The sequence below is a fragment of the Carcharodon carcharias genome, chromosome 3 (assembly GCF_017639515.1).
Source record: "Carcharodon carcharias isolate sCarCar2 chromosome 3, sCarCar2.pri, whole genome shotgun sequence".
Taxonomy (NCBI): domain Eukaryota; kingdom Metazoa; phylum Chordata; class Chondrichthyes; order Lamniformes; family Lamnidae; genus Carcharodon; species Carcharodon carcharias.
This window is the reverse complement of record NC_054469.1, coordinates 27,143,494-27,158,991: the sequence shown is the minus strand read 5'-3', so window position 1 is coordinate 27,158,991 and position 15,498 is coordinate 27,143,494. Positions and strand designations below refer to the sequence as shown.

The 15,498-nt window shown below is 41.0% G+C and overlaps 1 protein-coding gene across 8 annotated transcripts in view; it reads left to right on the top strand.

The window, feature by feature from the left end:
- The window catches only part of kmt2ca (lysine (K)-specific methyltransferase 2Ca), a 471,931-nt gene extending 462,707 nt beyond the window's left edge, over nucleotides 1-9,224 (top strand). For all 8 annotated transcript variants that reach the window (XM_041184363.1, XM_041184366.1, XM_041184360.1 and 5 more), the window contains 2 exons: nucleotides 2,019-2,127; nucleotides 7,573-9,224. In XM_041184363.1, coding sequence (XP_041040297.1) covers nucleotides 2,019-2,127; nucleotides 7,573-7,665 — 202 coding nt within the window. In that variant the 3' untranslated portion in view covers nucleotides 7,666-9,224. The remainder of the gene's footprint in view (nucleotides 1-2,018; nucleotides 2,128-7,572) is intronic.
- Nucleotides 9,225-15,498: the final 6,274 nt, after the last annotated feature.

Sequence of the window (15,498 nt, the reverse complement as noted above, 5' to 3'; positions counted from 1 at the left end):
GCGAGCGCGCGTGTGAGGGAGGGAGAGCGAGCGCGCGTGTGAGGGGGAGAGAGCGAGCGCGCGTGTGAGGGGGAGAGAGCGAGCGCGCGTGTGAGGGGGAGAGAGCGAGCGCGCGTGTGAGGGGGAGAGAGAGCGAGCGCGCGTGTGAGGGGGAGAGAGAGCGAGCGCGCGTGTGAGGGGGAGAGAGAGCGAGCGCGCGTGTGAGGGGGAGAGAGAGCGAGCGCGCGTGTGAGGGGGAGAGAGAGCGAGCGCGCGTGTGAGGGGGAGAGAGAGCGAGCGCGCGTGTGAGGGGGAGAGAGAGCGAGCGCGCGTGTGAGGGGGAGAGAGAGCGAGCGCGCGTGTGAGGGGGAGAGAGAGCGAGCGCGCGTGTGAGGGGGAGAGAGAGCGAGCGCGCGTGTGAGGGGGAGAGAGAGCGAGCGCGCGTGTGAGGGGGAGAGAGAGCGAGCGCGCGTGTGAGGGGGAGAGAGAGCGAGCGCGCGTGTGAGGGGGAGAGAGAGCGAGCGCGCGTGTGAGGGGGAGAGAGAGCGAGCGCGCGTGTGAGGGGGAGAGAGAGCGAGCGCGCGCGTGAGGGGGAGAGAGAGCGAGCGCGCGCGTGAGGGGGAGAGAGAGCGAGCGCGCGCGTGAGGGGGAGAGAGAGCGAGCGCGCGCGTGAGGGGGAGAGAGAGCGAGCGCGCGCGCGTGAGGGGGAGAGAGAGCGAGCGCGCGCGCGCGAGGGGGAGAGAGAGCGAGCGCGCGCGCGCGAGGGGGAGAGAGCACGCGCATTTGTGCGCAACTCATGCATGCGTGTCTCATGTGAAACTCTGTGCGTATCTGTCTCTCTTCCTGTATGTGTGTGTCTGTGTGTAATGGGGTGGGTGGGGGATTTGCTTTTGATTAAATATTTTGCAAGCCAGTTCACTATCACTATTCTGAACATTGAAGTCAGCCCTCATTTAAGGGTCACCTATAATGAACGTAATGCCATTCTGCTCCTTTGTAAGTAGAAATGTGATTAATATTTGGTGTATCATCATTGGAACAAGGTCTTGAACTTTTCCTTGGAAATTACTTAATTCGTAAATACCTGAAGCATCAGTCTTCTGCTTCAGCATGGACCAATATCGATATCACAATAACTCCTACAGTTGTGTAGCACCCCAGCAGTTAGTGCAGTGCTGGCCAGTATCTGTTGCTCATTCATCCTGGATCAATGGAAGTTTACTTTGTCTGTTTCCCCTGTTTCTTCTGCAAAGACTCCAATCAACCTGGCACCAGTTTCCAGCGTTAACCTCCTTGTAAATTGCAGTCACATTGTGTCCAGAACGCATGATTTCTGACCTGTTTTTTTCAAAATGTTCCATTGACTCCAGCCACAGGCATGCAGCACCTTGACTTGCATAGAGCGGATCTGGTCTTCAGCCTCTTCAGTGGCTGAGGGACAACTCCATTTCAGTGACATCGGCAAGTGCCTGTCCAATAGCTTCCTAGTTGCTAGATGGAGCAAGAATACAAGGTGCTGGCCTGGTTGTCACCTAAAGTAGGCACCTCTTTTGGATTTTCCAAAAAAACAAGTTGAAGAAAAAAAGCAACACTAGTCACTTAATGACTAACACAGATTAGGCTTCAAGTCCATTTAGGGGTTTGTTCTGAATCTGAGGCATTTACTAACTTTTTTGGATTTGTTCTTCCAACATTAATGTGGACACTGAAAAAGAACAGTACCCCGATGGTTTTTATCTCGTTTGGATCAATCTGTTTGTTTGTATAAATCTCCAAAAACCCTAGTATGTAGAGAAGTAAGTTTCAATAATTAATTAATCCTGTGGTTCTATTTAAATTCTACTTAAAAAATTAGAAAAGTCCAGTACAACATTTTTTTTAAAATGGAGAAACCAGCCAGCTTGAAGTTCCTACCAATAAAGTTGTAGTAACCTGATTAATATTTTTGTAAGCTGTTGTTACGAAGGCAATTTGAATTTTGTCTTTCACATTCATACAATAATTTCTAGTAATTTGATGTGCGTTATAATCTCTCTTAGATATATTAATCATTCCTGTGCACCAAATTGTGTGGCTGAGGTGGTGACATTTGAGAAAGGACACAAAATAATCATCAGCTCCAACCGAAGGATCCAAAAAGGAGAGGAGGTGGGTCCGACCTTGTAAGCAAAATGCTACATTAGGTCTGCTTTACATCCTCTACTGTGCATAATACTGACTAATGCTTACCATAAATGAAATAAAGTTAACCAATGCTGCATTTACATTAGGTTCTCCAAGTGACTAACTTGTTACATAATGAAGTTAAACATCATCATTTCCCTCCAACACCCCCCCCCCCCCCCCTCACCATTATCATGGGTGTACCTACACCACATGGACTGCAGCGGTTCAAGAAGGCAGCTCACCCCCACCTTCTCAAGGGCAACTAGGGATGGACAATAAATGCTGGCCTAGCCAGTGATGTCCATATCCCAAGAAATAATGTTTAAAATCATTACAATTGATATTGAAGAAGGACATAGAGAAACAGAAAATAAAAAGGACTAAGTTCTGAGTTACATTTGTATTTGCGTACAGTATATAGTTGTTCAGCTACGTGTTGAACCACTATTTGATAAGTGCATAGCAAGTCCAGGGTGAGAAAAGGCCTTTAGACCCTTCAAGCACACTCCATCCAGAGTCCACTCTATCATGAACTTGCCTCCCACATGGCTTTCCCTAATTTGAACATTGATGCCTAGCTTCTGCCATTATTTTAACACTGGGGATAACCCTTTAGATTTACTGTGTCTTATCTTGTATTTAAAATATATTTTAAAAAATGAAGCCAACTGGAAAATATTGGTGGGGTGGGGTAGGGAACAGTCACTGTTAAGAATTCCTGAAGTGCTTACTTGCCATCCCTAACATACCCTTTTCTTTCCCTGTTCTAGCTTTACTGATAAACTAAATTTCAGTCTCAATATGTATAATCTTGCATTTCTCCAGGTTAAAATATATCAGTCATTCCTAATCATGTACTTTATTTTCCCATAGCCCTTTGAATGCTTTCAGATTTATGGGATATAGTAACATAGTGGTTTTGTTACTGCACTAATAACCCGGAGCTCTAGTCTATTGAGCTGCCTACAAGTTCAAATCCCACCATGGCAGCTGAAGAAATTGAATTCAATTCATTAAAATCTGGAGCAAAAAGCTAATATCAGTAATTGTGACCATGAAACTATTGGACGGTTGTAAAAAAAAAAAATCAATCTGGTTCCTTTAGGGAAGAAAATGTCCCGTCCTTACCCGGATTCCAGACCCCAATTCAATGTGGTTGACTCTTAACAACCCTCTGAAATGGCAGGGAAAGTCACTCTGTTATTCATCACCACCTTCTCCAGGGCACTTATAGATGGATACAGCTAAGTGATAAATGTTAGCCTTGCCAGCAACCCTTACATTCTGTGAATAAGTAAAAGGTTCTCTTAATGCTTGTCCTGTGGCCCCATAAATTTGTTGGCTCATCAAAGTTTATAATATATATATATTCATTATTGAATAGTGAGAACTACTGGGAACAGAATAAATTAATGTGGAACTCCGCTTGTTGCTGTCGCTTCTAACTTTTGGGCCGTCTGTCCCAAATACTAGCGGGTTGTATCAAACAGCATGTCCCAGCTGCTGTTAGCAATGGGCAGGGTACAGGTGATACCCAACCACCCCATGCTTGCAAAGCTCAAAACACAGTGTCCAACATTAGATGTGATTCCGCAATTGGATAAAATTAGCTAAATAATCATCAGTGTGCTAAGAATTACACTCACAACCAATTTAAGATTGTCAGTTGAGCTCACAATGTGGTGCATTTGCATGTACTGTAAGCTACATATAATTCACAGGGCCCTGTTCTTTGCAGACAGAAAGAACATGTACGTACATTGCACCTGTTTCAGTGACAGCCATTCGCTGACTCTTTCCTCAGGGTAATCCCTTGACCAATCAGGGTCAAACTGCCTGGCTTAAATTGCAAACAATGCTTGGCAGTTAACTATCAGTCACCATCAGTGGTGCATTCTCCATAGCAACGCCGCTTGCAAACCAATCAGCACTCTCTCCGTATACAATATAAATTGTTGTTTTCCCCCTTATATTGATATCCTTGCAAGTGTCCTGATGAGTGCAAGACGAAAAGCTTAGACATGTCTGTTTTTTCAGCGATATTCTGGTCTTCATGCCATCTAGTTAATTTACTCCTGGTACGTTTTACTCCTTGAAGTAATGAGAATATAACAAAAAAATATGAAAACTACTTGTGATTCCCATTGTTTCCCTTGTTCTTGACTGAAATATTTTAATGGTTTAAGTAAGTTCCACAGTACAGAAGGGACACCCAACTGCGATACATATTCAATCTTTAGTCTGATGTTGGCAGCTTTGTAACATGGGTCGCTAATTGGTTGAGAGATAGGAGGCAGAGTAGGGGTAAAAGTGTGGTTTTTGATTGGAATGTAACAGGTTATGTTCCCCAGGGATCTTTACTGGGGCCTTAGGTTTTAACCTTATATATTAAGAATGAGGAAATAAATAGCTCCATATCCAAGTTTGCTGATGACACTAATTAGGTGGCACAGTAAATTGTGTGAACGGTGTTATATGAACAAACGAACTAGGAGCAGGAGTAGGCCACTCGGCCCTTCAAGCCTTCTCCGCCATTCAGTAACATCATGGCTGATCTGCTTGGAACTTCCCGCCTACTCCCAATAACCTTACTATCTATCTAGAATCTATCTAGCTCTGCTTTAAAAATATTCAAAGACCCTGCTTCTACTGCCTTTTGAGGAAGAGAGCTCCAAAGACACTCAGCCCTCCGAGAGAAAAAAATTACCCCTCATCTCTATCTTAAATGAGCAACCCCTTATTTTTAAACTGTAACCCTTAGTTCTAGATTCTCCCACAAAAGGAAACATAATTAATAATTATAATTCAGCCAGGTACGAAGGATAGAACTGGAGCCTAGTCTTTATACACTTCAAAATTTTTATTTACCAAGTCAAATATTACATATCATACACCTCCAATCCAAGATGCACAGTTTCAGCTTGGTCCTGTATATGTATGTGAATAGGTGAATCCCCAGTTAATGACCACCACCTGAATACAGCTAAACACTCAATTAATTTATAATTAACAAACGGGAGCAGCAAGTTGCAAAGTGACATCATCAGACTAAATGAGTAGGCAAAGCTGAGGTGGATTGAGTTCATTGTTGGGAAGTGTGAGTCATCTATTTTGGAATCAAGGAAGACAAATGAAAACATGTTCTTAATAGGGACGGGTTAGGAACCCTGGAGGAGTAAAGGCATTTCGGTGTTCTGATACAGAAAACACAAAGTGAATGTACAGATACAAAAAGTTATCAAAAAGGGTAATGGAATTTTGGCCATTTCTTTCAAGGGGTTTGGAAGTGGGGAAGTGTTGCTTCAGTTGTGCAGAGCCTTGGTCAGACCCCAACTGGGCGTCAGGAACAACATTATCCCTGGAAAGGGTACTGTGAAAATTCTTCAGAATAATATGGGAGCTTAGAAGGTTAAATATTGTGGGCAGGTTGCAAAATTTGACTTGTAATCCTTTAAATTTAGATATTCAAGTAGTGATTTAATGGAGTTGATGAAAATAATAAAGGATTTGATAGGTTAGATACACAACCTATTAAAATAGTAAAGGGTTTTGATAGGGTAGATACAAATCAACTATTTTCTCTATGGAGAGAGAACAGAACAAGAGGGCATAATCTTGGAGTTAGAGCTAGACTGTTGAGGAGTGAAATCAAGAAGCAGTTTTTTCCCACATATAGTAGCGAATGTTCAGAATTCACTTCCTTCCCACCAACGGCTTTGGATGCTGGTCAGTTGAAATTTTGAAGAGCGAGCTGGACAGATTTTTATTGGGTAAGGTTATCAGGGATATGGATCAAAGATAGGTGAATAGAGTTAAGGTACAAATCAGCCATTGTCTAATCAGCTGGTTAGTTTATTCCTCACTTTATGTAAAAATATAAGGAGCTCTTAAATGGTGATAGATTGGGAAATGTTGATGCACAAAGGTACCTGGGTGTCCTTGTGCACCAGTCACTGAAAGCAAGCGTGCAGGTGCAGCAAGCAGTTAAGAAGGCAAAATGGTATGTTGGCCTTCTTTGCGAGAGGTCTTGAGTACAGGAGCAACAATGTCTTACTGCAGCTGTACAGGGCCTTGGTGAGACCATACCTGGAGTATTGTGTGCAGTTTTGGTCTCTTGACCTAAGAAAAAATACACTTGCCACAGAGTGAGTGCAGCGAAATTTGCCAAACTGCTTCCTGGGATGGTAGGATTGTCGTATGAGGAGAGATTGGGCCGACTAGACCTGTATTCACTGGAGTTTAGAAGAATGAGAGGCGGTCTTATTGAAACATAAAATTCTGACAGGGATGGACAGACTGGGTGCAGGGATGACACTTCCTCTGGGGGTCTTGAACAAGGGGTGACGCTTTCAGTTATGGGGTAGACCATTTAGGACTGAGATGAGGTGAAACTTCTCCACTCAGGGTGGTGACCCTATGGAATTCTCTACCACAGAAGGCTGTGGAGGCCAAATCACTGAATTTATTTAAGAAGGCAATAGATTTCTGGACTCCAAAGGCGTGAAGGGTTGTAGGAAGAGTGCAGGAGTACGGCGTTAAGATAGAGGATCAGCCATGATCATATTGAATGGCGGAGCAGGCTCGAAGGGCTGAAGGACCTACTCCTCTTTTCTATGTTTCTTCTAGGCTATCTCAATTTGAAAGAATTCTGTTAAAATATACACTCTACAGACCCCCGTGATTAAGGACAAAAACTGGCACTTCATATTTAGGAAAGAAAAATGATTTAGTCTGAATTAATATTTTAAACCAGAAACTCTGTAGTGTTATTGCTCCAAGGATGTGAAAGGGAGCCATTCCCTAAATTAATGCTAATAGTGACCACACCAGGTAGTTTTATGATGATCTATTTAAAATACTCTGCACCAAATGAGCACCCTCACTACAAGAACTGCAGTTGTTAAAGAAGGCAGCCTACCACCATCTTGAGGCAACTAGACTTGGACAGTAAATATGGCCTTACTATCATAACCCACATCTCTCAAACAAATGTAAAAACTAATATGCTTTAATTCTGTAATATGGAGAAAACACTCAGTCGTTTCACAACTGCATTATTAGCTTTCAAGTAAGTAAATATTGTGTTTGGTACTGTATCTTTTATTACCAATATAATAAAACCAAAGTTATCTAACTGCACTGTTGGTTATTACCTGAGGCTTTCAAACTCTTTATTACTTCAAATACATGCCTTGGGAAATATGATGAAGTAAGAGTTGGAGATGTGATTTTTTTTTCTCTGCTAATTGTAAGCATTATAGTGGAAGTAGTTGCCAAAGTAAACATGAGACTGCTGGAATTTGCTTACTTTTCAATTCTAAATCTGTACTGTGGTCTGGTTTGTAATTGAGGTGGAATGTGTTTTTAAGCCTTTTTGGGACCTGTTTTTCTAACCCAGTCACTGACGAGAAACCTTTTCTTTTGCAGCTGTCCTATGACTACAAGTTTGATTTTGAAGATGATCAGCACAAGATCCCATGTCACTGTGGAGCTGTAAACTGCCGCAAATGGATGAATTAAGCGCATTCCTTGCAATATTTCTGGGGTTGCTTTTCCCTGGGAAGAGATGCTTACAGTTTTTTTTAAATAAGCCTGGAGCTCACAAATGATTTTCCTCATCTCCAGCAGCAGCACAGAGTTCCGTAACAAGCATAAACTGAAGACTTGGCTGAGTCGCCAGTCACCCCATCTGTTTGTTTATAATGCAGGTGGATGCAGATTACTAAATGGTCTAGCACTGGAGTTACTGTCCTGTATCGACTAAAAATGAGAAATGATTTTTACTAGGAAAAGAACCAACAGCTGACCTGCTTTCAAGTAGGATAGGCACTTATGAATGTAGGACTGAATTCACCAGCTAGGGGAAGGATCAACAGTGCTGGCCACAGCCTTATTTGCAAGGGGCAGGCCCTCTAGTTTAAAAAAAAATAAATAATTAAAAGTAGACACCACTGAACAAGGAATGTACTGAGATGACTTCCTTAGGGATACAGCTAAGGGAAATAACTTGCACTAAAAAAAACATTTAAAATACTTGATTCCATGAGTCAGTTTATTGTAGTTTTTTGATTTCTGTATGATAAAAGAGAAACATTTTTGTATTTATTGGATAAGTGAATGAAGCTATTTTTAAAAATAAAAGTAGAAGAAAGCCTAAGCTGCTGCTGTTACCTGCAGATATAAAAAAAACCCTGTTACTTTGTACAAAATGTAAATAGAGTGTGGAATAAACAGTATAAAAAAAACAAACGACCAAATGCTACCTGACACTGCAGCCGTTTGCTTTTAGTGGAGTCCCTCTGAGTCAGGTTACATGGCATATAATTTTAACCAACTGTGAATTAGGTTCAAAACCACACCCAGGTAGTGGCAAGGAGCCCCATTAGCAAACTTAGATGTAAAGGTAGAAGATTGCTGACACATTACATTCAGCAAAATCATGTAAGGGTTGTAGCCTCTCAAAGATAGTTTTTATTTTTAAGCAAAATTATGAGATGTAATTATGCTAACACTGCAGGATTTTTGACAATAGGGTTTTGGAATAAATAAGAAAATAGGCACAAAAATAATATTTGTATGGATTGTCTTTGTTTACATTTCTTTAAACAAACACTGTTTTGTGTTGGCTTGTAGAGGTTTAAAATATGCATTTTGAACCAGGTTAGCTTTATTTTGTACTTACAGAAAAGAAATAACTGGTACTGACACTTCACAACTATTAAGTTCAAAATGAAGTTTGTGTGCACATTATCAGTAAATTGTTATCTTCAATGAAACGGTCATAAAATTGTAATGTATATGGCATGTTGTATTTTTTACCTTGCAAAAGAAATCAAATGTACATAGTTCTTGATAAATAGCTGTATGAATTTGTTTCTTGGATTTCTTTTCTTGTACAATAATATTCCAACATCCTACCAGTATTTGTCCTACAGTTTTTTTTCTGTCCTGTACAATAGTATCTAATGTTGGGAAAAAAGAAGCTTTTTTTTTGAAGTATAAAGAGTGTTATTGGGTTTTGGAGTTTGTGCAACCAGATTAGATCAGCATTTACAAATAAAATATTTTACATCTATGAATAGAATGGTTTTGTCGCTATGAATAGAACTGTCTTCTCACACTGCTGCAAAGTGGAGGATATTGCTCTTCAATCCAGAATGATTGACTATCTCAAATATTTATATAATAATTCATCTCCAAACCTGTATAATGCCAAAGATTAGTCTGTAAGACTTTTATGTTTATTCACCAGATTACAGTCTTAATACAATGCAACCAGATTCAGAATGATGTGAATCTGTTGGGCTGCTGGGTAAAAGGTAAGTGCAGTTTCATGTGGATTAGCATAAAGTAATTCCGTACAGGATCAGAGAAACCATCTATTGAATGTAATATGTCAATCAGGAGACGGGTTTAAATGGAGCATGCTAAACGTGGAAGAGGTTATTGTGAATAAATCTGCAAAAAGGTTTTGTATTCATTTACAAAGTGTGGCCAGTATTTGTTGCCCATCCCTAATTAGGAACATAGGAGCAGGAGTAGGCCATTTGGCCCCTTGAGCCTGCTCTACCGTTCAACTAGATCATGGCTGTTCTACCTCAACATCATCTTTCCACAATATCCCCATATCCCTTGATATCATTGGTAATTGTCCTTGGTGGTGGTGAACTGCAGCAGTTCATATGGCGTAGGTACACCCAAGGGCTGTTAGAAAGGGAGTTCCAGGATTTTGACCCAGCAGCAGTGGAGGAAAGTAGTATAGTTCCAAGTCAGGATGGTGTGTGGCTTGTAGGGGATCTTGCAGGTTGTGGGGTTCCCATGCATCTCTGCTGTCCTTGTTATTATTGATGGTATAGGTTGGAGGTTTGAAAGGACCAATCAAAGGAGGCTTGACGAGTCGCTGCACTGCATCTTGTGCATGGTACAAACTGCTGCCATATGGCCCTGTGGTCGAGGGAGTGAATGTTTGTGTCAATTAAGTGGGTTGCTTTGTCTCGGATGGTGTTGAGCTGCTTGGGTGTTGGAACTGCACTCATCCAGACAAGTGGAGAGTATTCCATCACACTCCTGACTTGTTCCTTGTAGATGGTGGAAAATAACCTAGTGCTTAGCTGCAGTAAAAAGAACAAGAAATGATATTGGGTTGCACAAAAATGAAAAAGTCTGCACTATTTGTACCCCAGCTCCAACACTAATTCTGGTCATCAGCATTGTAGTTGGGGTATTATTGCTCTTACAGACATAGATGCAGGCAATCAAGTTCATTATGGATATCGAAAAGTTTACAAAGAGGATTAACAGTGCATGAGCCACTTCCAAATTCATTGGGCAAGATTTCTGCCTAACAGTTAAAGCTGTCCCATTCTGCAATGTGAAATAACCATGGTCCAAGGTTCCTGAAACCAGGGCTAGAGCTGTAAGCAAAATTTTATAACATCTTTCTTGTTGACACATCCCAGATATGCCTCATTGCAGACCATTCCAATGCTGACTTCAGTTTTTTTTGTGGTTGCATTTGGGATTGCCATACAACAAATATTTAAATCAAAAAAAGTTGTACCTGGTTATCTACTTAATTTGAAAGAGAAATCCTTGAACTTCCAGGGGTTTTTTTGATCTGGCATCTGAGGAAGGCCTGAATTGGAAGCTGTGATAGAGTTGTTTTATGGCAGACGATGTTTGTAGGACACAAGTCAAGTATTCTTTATCTGAAACCCTCGGGGCCAATTGCATTTTGGATTTCAGGTAATTTTGGTCTTTGGATACGACAAATAAACATACATTACAAAAACATAAGCCTAGGCTAGCTATAGTCTAAAGTAGGTAAAATGGCTAGAAAATTCAGATGTGTCACTGAGTTAAAAATACAAGGTACCTGAAAAAGTTTCTTTTTAATGTGTTCATCACAAAAATCACAAGGTAAACAGTGCAGACAAACAACTAGACTTCCTGCACTAAAGGTCGCTGAGGTTCAAAAGAAATGCATTTTTGGATGTGTTTGGCTTTTGGATTTATGGATAAAAGGATACTTGACCTGTAGTGCTACTGCAAAACACAATCTTATGTCTTACCTTGAAGCTCGAAACTACGAGCTTTATTCAAGCAGTTTGCCTAGAACATTATGTCACAGTGACGTGTAACTATGAAGAGGGTATTACAAGAATTTTAGATTGATTTGCACTTGCCCAAACTACCCACCTGCTTTTAATAGTTGGCTCATTTTCAATGTGAAAATTCACATTTTTAGTTGGAATCAGTCAAAGCTTGTGCTCTCCATGCTTCCACCATTTCCATGGTTATTAGTCATGGGGATTCAGGCAAGCTTAATTATGAAGAATTTTTTTGTAAGGCCAAGAGAAGCAGCAGAGCCTCCCACACCACCGGCATTTGCTTTGATATCGATCTAGTGGCCAGATATTGGACAACCTTAATCCAGTGGCCCTGCAGTGAGGTGCCATTTGGTGCTGACTTGATATAAATGAGGGTAGTGGTCTCAAGCCATGGTTACCTCTTCCTTGTGGGCATTGGTAATGGGCCATCAAAGTCTAAAAGTTAAAATTAATTTTATTCTGTTTTTAATCCCCAAACTTTCTGCAGTGTCCAGAAATCTAGGCTTCTTCAGAGGATTGGACTGATGCAGTCACTTAGAATTTTGATTTTTCATTAGCTTCAAAATCTCGGTTGATGCTGAAGGGTGATTTTCATACATTCCTGCCTGCGATATCGTTGATAGGAGTAGAATTGAATTTCAACATGGCACCAACATTTGAATCCTCGGTTTGAAAATTCTGTATATTCATGCTTGCACCAGACAATTTGAGACCCAGGGACCTGGGCACCTACCACAGCAGATAGTGGAATTTGAATTCAATAGAAAATCTGAAATTTAAGTCTAATGATGATCATGAAACCATTGTCTTAAAAACCCATCTGGTTCACTAATGTCCTTCAGGAAAGGAAATTTGCTGTCTTTACCTTGTCTGGCCTAAATGTGACTCCAGACCCACAGTGATGTGGTTGACTCTTAATTGCCCTCTGAAATGGCCCAGCAAGCCACTCAGTTATATCAAACCGCTACAAAGCCTAAAAAGAACGAAACTGGATGGACCACCCACCATTGACCTAGGCACCAGATAGCTCTGTGGATGAACCTACAGCACATTGACTGCAGCAGTTCAAGAAGGCTGCTCACTGCCACCTTCTCAAGGGCAATTAGGGATGGGAAATAAATACTGGCCTAGCCAGTTTTGCCCACATCCTATGAATGAATAAAAAAAACAGTCCAGTGGCATTACCATTATGCCGCCACCTTTCCCTATACCCTATTGCTGATTCTCCTCCATAAATGTTTTACAGTTGCTAATCATAAAAACACATTCTCATGAAAGGTCACAGAGCTGAAACATTGACTGTCTCTCACCACAGCTGCTGTCAGACTTGCTGAGTATTTCCTGCACTTGGTATTTATTTTGCAATTGGTCTCCACTGTTCCAACGTGTGAAGATAAATGAGTTTTTTTGATAAGTAGTTTACCTGATAGTTAGAAATAGCATTCCTTGACTGCCACCATTCATGAAGCTGAAGAGAGTTGCTTCTCTGATTAAATAATATTCAGAAATGTTGAATTTCAATGCTAGCTTACTAAACATAGCTCCAAGTGGTGCATAATAAACAGGTGCAAAGCTATAGTGTTTAACTTTCAAACTGGATCCAAATCAGTGAACTTTGGACACTTGAGAGTACAGGAGGATGTTAAGTCAACGAGCAATGTGGGACTGGCCATTGGAATACTGTGTGTAAACCTTGATTTGGGGAATGTTCAGTCAGCATAACATCTGCATCAGGAGACATCTTACAACTTAACGGTTCAACCTGTCAAATGGAAAACATAGCTTCCATTGACAGGTGTATTCACCTCAGTGGTGAATAATTAGCCTTTATATTTTCAATAAAAATCAATGAACAGGACAACTTGTTCTCTTTACTGAAGTGACTGTTTACATTTCGTCTGTTCCCAATGATCTCAGTGGAGAGCAAACATCAGCTTGATAATGTGGCAGCTCCACATGTTGTGATTTCAAAACCACCTGATGTTGAGCAATGGCTGTTAATTTCACTTCCAGCTAGGGGGATCCTTCTGTCCCAAATAAAAGGTCATTATACTAAAACTCCAAAAGCCTTCATTCGATTGTTTAATTAATAGAGGGTAGTGGATTCTGAGTCCTAAGCCTTGCCTTAACTAAGATTGCTCAAATGCAGGAGACTTACGTGAAGATCTTTCAAAGAGTACTATGACCAATTGATATGTCCAGTATCTCGCCATCAACACTTTGAAAACTCCCTCCTCATCCAAAGTTCTTGTTTCATTTTACTTCCCAGCTGCAGTTGGTGTTGTTCATTAATTTTATCACCTCACCCTTTTGAGGTTAAATTTTTTCTTGTGGATGATCGTAGGTCTGCAAACCCTCTATTCTGGACCCTAGAATAATCTCTTGAGAAGGATGAGGCATTTTAGCCATGGTTCTGTGTTAGCATTCTTGGGTCAGAAGATTTTGTGTTCAAGCCTCATTCCAGAGACTTGACACTTGCAATGCAGGAAGAGTGCTGTGCTGTTGGAGCTCCTGTCTTTCTAGTGAGATGTTAAACCAAGATACTATTCAGATGGACATGAAGAGATGCACTGGTGCTTTTTGAGGAAGAAAAGTGTCATTCTCTTTTCACCCTTATTTTCAATCAGTCAAAGAATTACATGCAACAGCTACTCTTCCTGCTGCTATCCTCTTACCTCTGGTACTCGCCAAGGATCTATCCTCAGTTCTCTCCTATTTTTCATTTACTTGCCCCTTGGTGACATGATCTGAATAAGCAGCGTCAGTTTTCACATGTATTCTGATGACACCCAGCACAAACTTGCCACTGCCTCCAGACCCCGTCTTCTCCGATTCATTAGACTACTTGTCTGACATCTTGTGGTGCTTGAGTAGAGATTTCCTCCAATTAAATATTGAGAAGACCAAAGACATTGTCTTAGGCGCTCATTACAAACTCCATTCCCTAACCATCGGCTTGACCCTTCTCCTTAGCAACTGTCTGAGGTTGAACAAGACTTTCACAGAACAGAAATAAAAATACCTGGAAAAACTCAGCAGGTCTGGCAGTATCTGTGGAGAGGAACACAGTTAACATTTCGAGTCCGTATGACTCTTCAACAGAACTAAGTATAAATAGAAGAGAGGTAAAATATAAGCTGGTTTAAGGGGGGTGGGCCAAGAAGAGCTGGACAGAGGGCCAGTGATAGGTGGAGATAGACAAAAGGACAAAGAGGTGTTGAAGTTGGTGATATTATCTAAGAAATGTGCTAATTAAGGGTAGAAAGCAGGACGAGCAAGGTACAGATAGCCCTAGTGGGGATGAGATGGGGTGAAGGAATCGAAATAGGCTAAAAGGTAGAGATAAAACAATGGATGGAAATACATTTAAAAATAATGGAAATAGGTGGGAAAAGAAAAATTTATATAAATTTTTGGGAAAAAAGAAAGGGGATTGGAAAGGGGGTGGGGATGGAGAAGAGCGTTCATGATCTAAAATTGTTGAACTCAATATTCAGTCCACAGTCTTGATGTCACATTTGAAGCCAAGCTGAGCTTTCAACCACATATAAGCCCCTACCAAGATTACCTGTTTCCACCTCTCTAACATTGCCTGACTTTGTCCCTGCTTCAGCTCATCTGCTCAAACTCTCATTCATGCTTTTGTTACCTCTACACTTGACTATTCCAATGCAGTCCTGTCTGACCTCCCACATTACACCCTCCATAAACCTGAGGTTATCCAAAATTTTTGCCTGTGTCCTTACTTGCATCAAATGATGTTCACCTGTCACCCTGTGCTCACTGATCTACATTAGCTCCTGGTTAAGCAGTGCCTTGATCTTAAAATTCTCATCCTCATTTTCAGATCCATGTGTGCCCCTTCCCTATCTATATAATCTCTTCCAGCCCTAAAATCCTTTGAGATATCTGAGTTCCTCTACTTCTGGCCTCATGGTCATCCACAGCTTTAGGTGTGCTACATTGATGGCTGTATCTTCAGCTGTTAAGGCACTAAGCTCTGGAATTCCCTCTCTAAACATCTCTGCCTCCCTCTCCTCCTTTAAGATACTCTTAACAAACCTACCTCTTTGTCTTTTGGTCAGCATGCCTAAAATCGTATTATATAGTTTAGTGTTAAATATTTATTTATAAATCTCCTGTTAAATGCCTTGGGACATTTTATTAGACATTTTATTACAGGTGCTGTATGGTATAAGTTTTGGTCTATGGCAGATTGGTCATTTATCTTAATGTTGGTGGA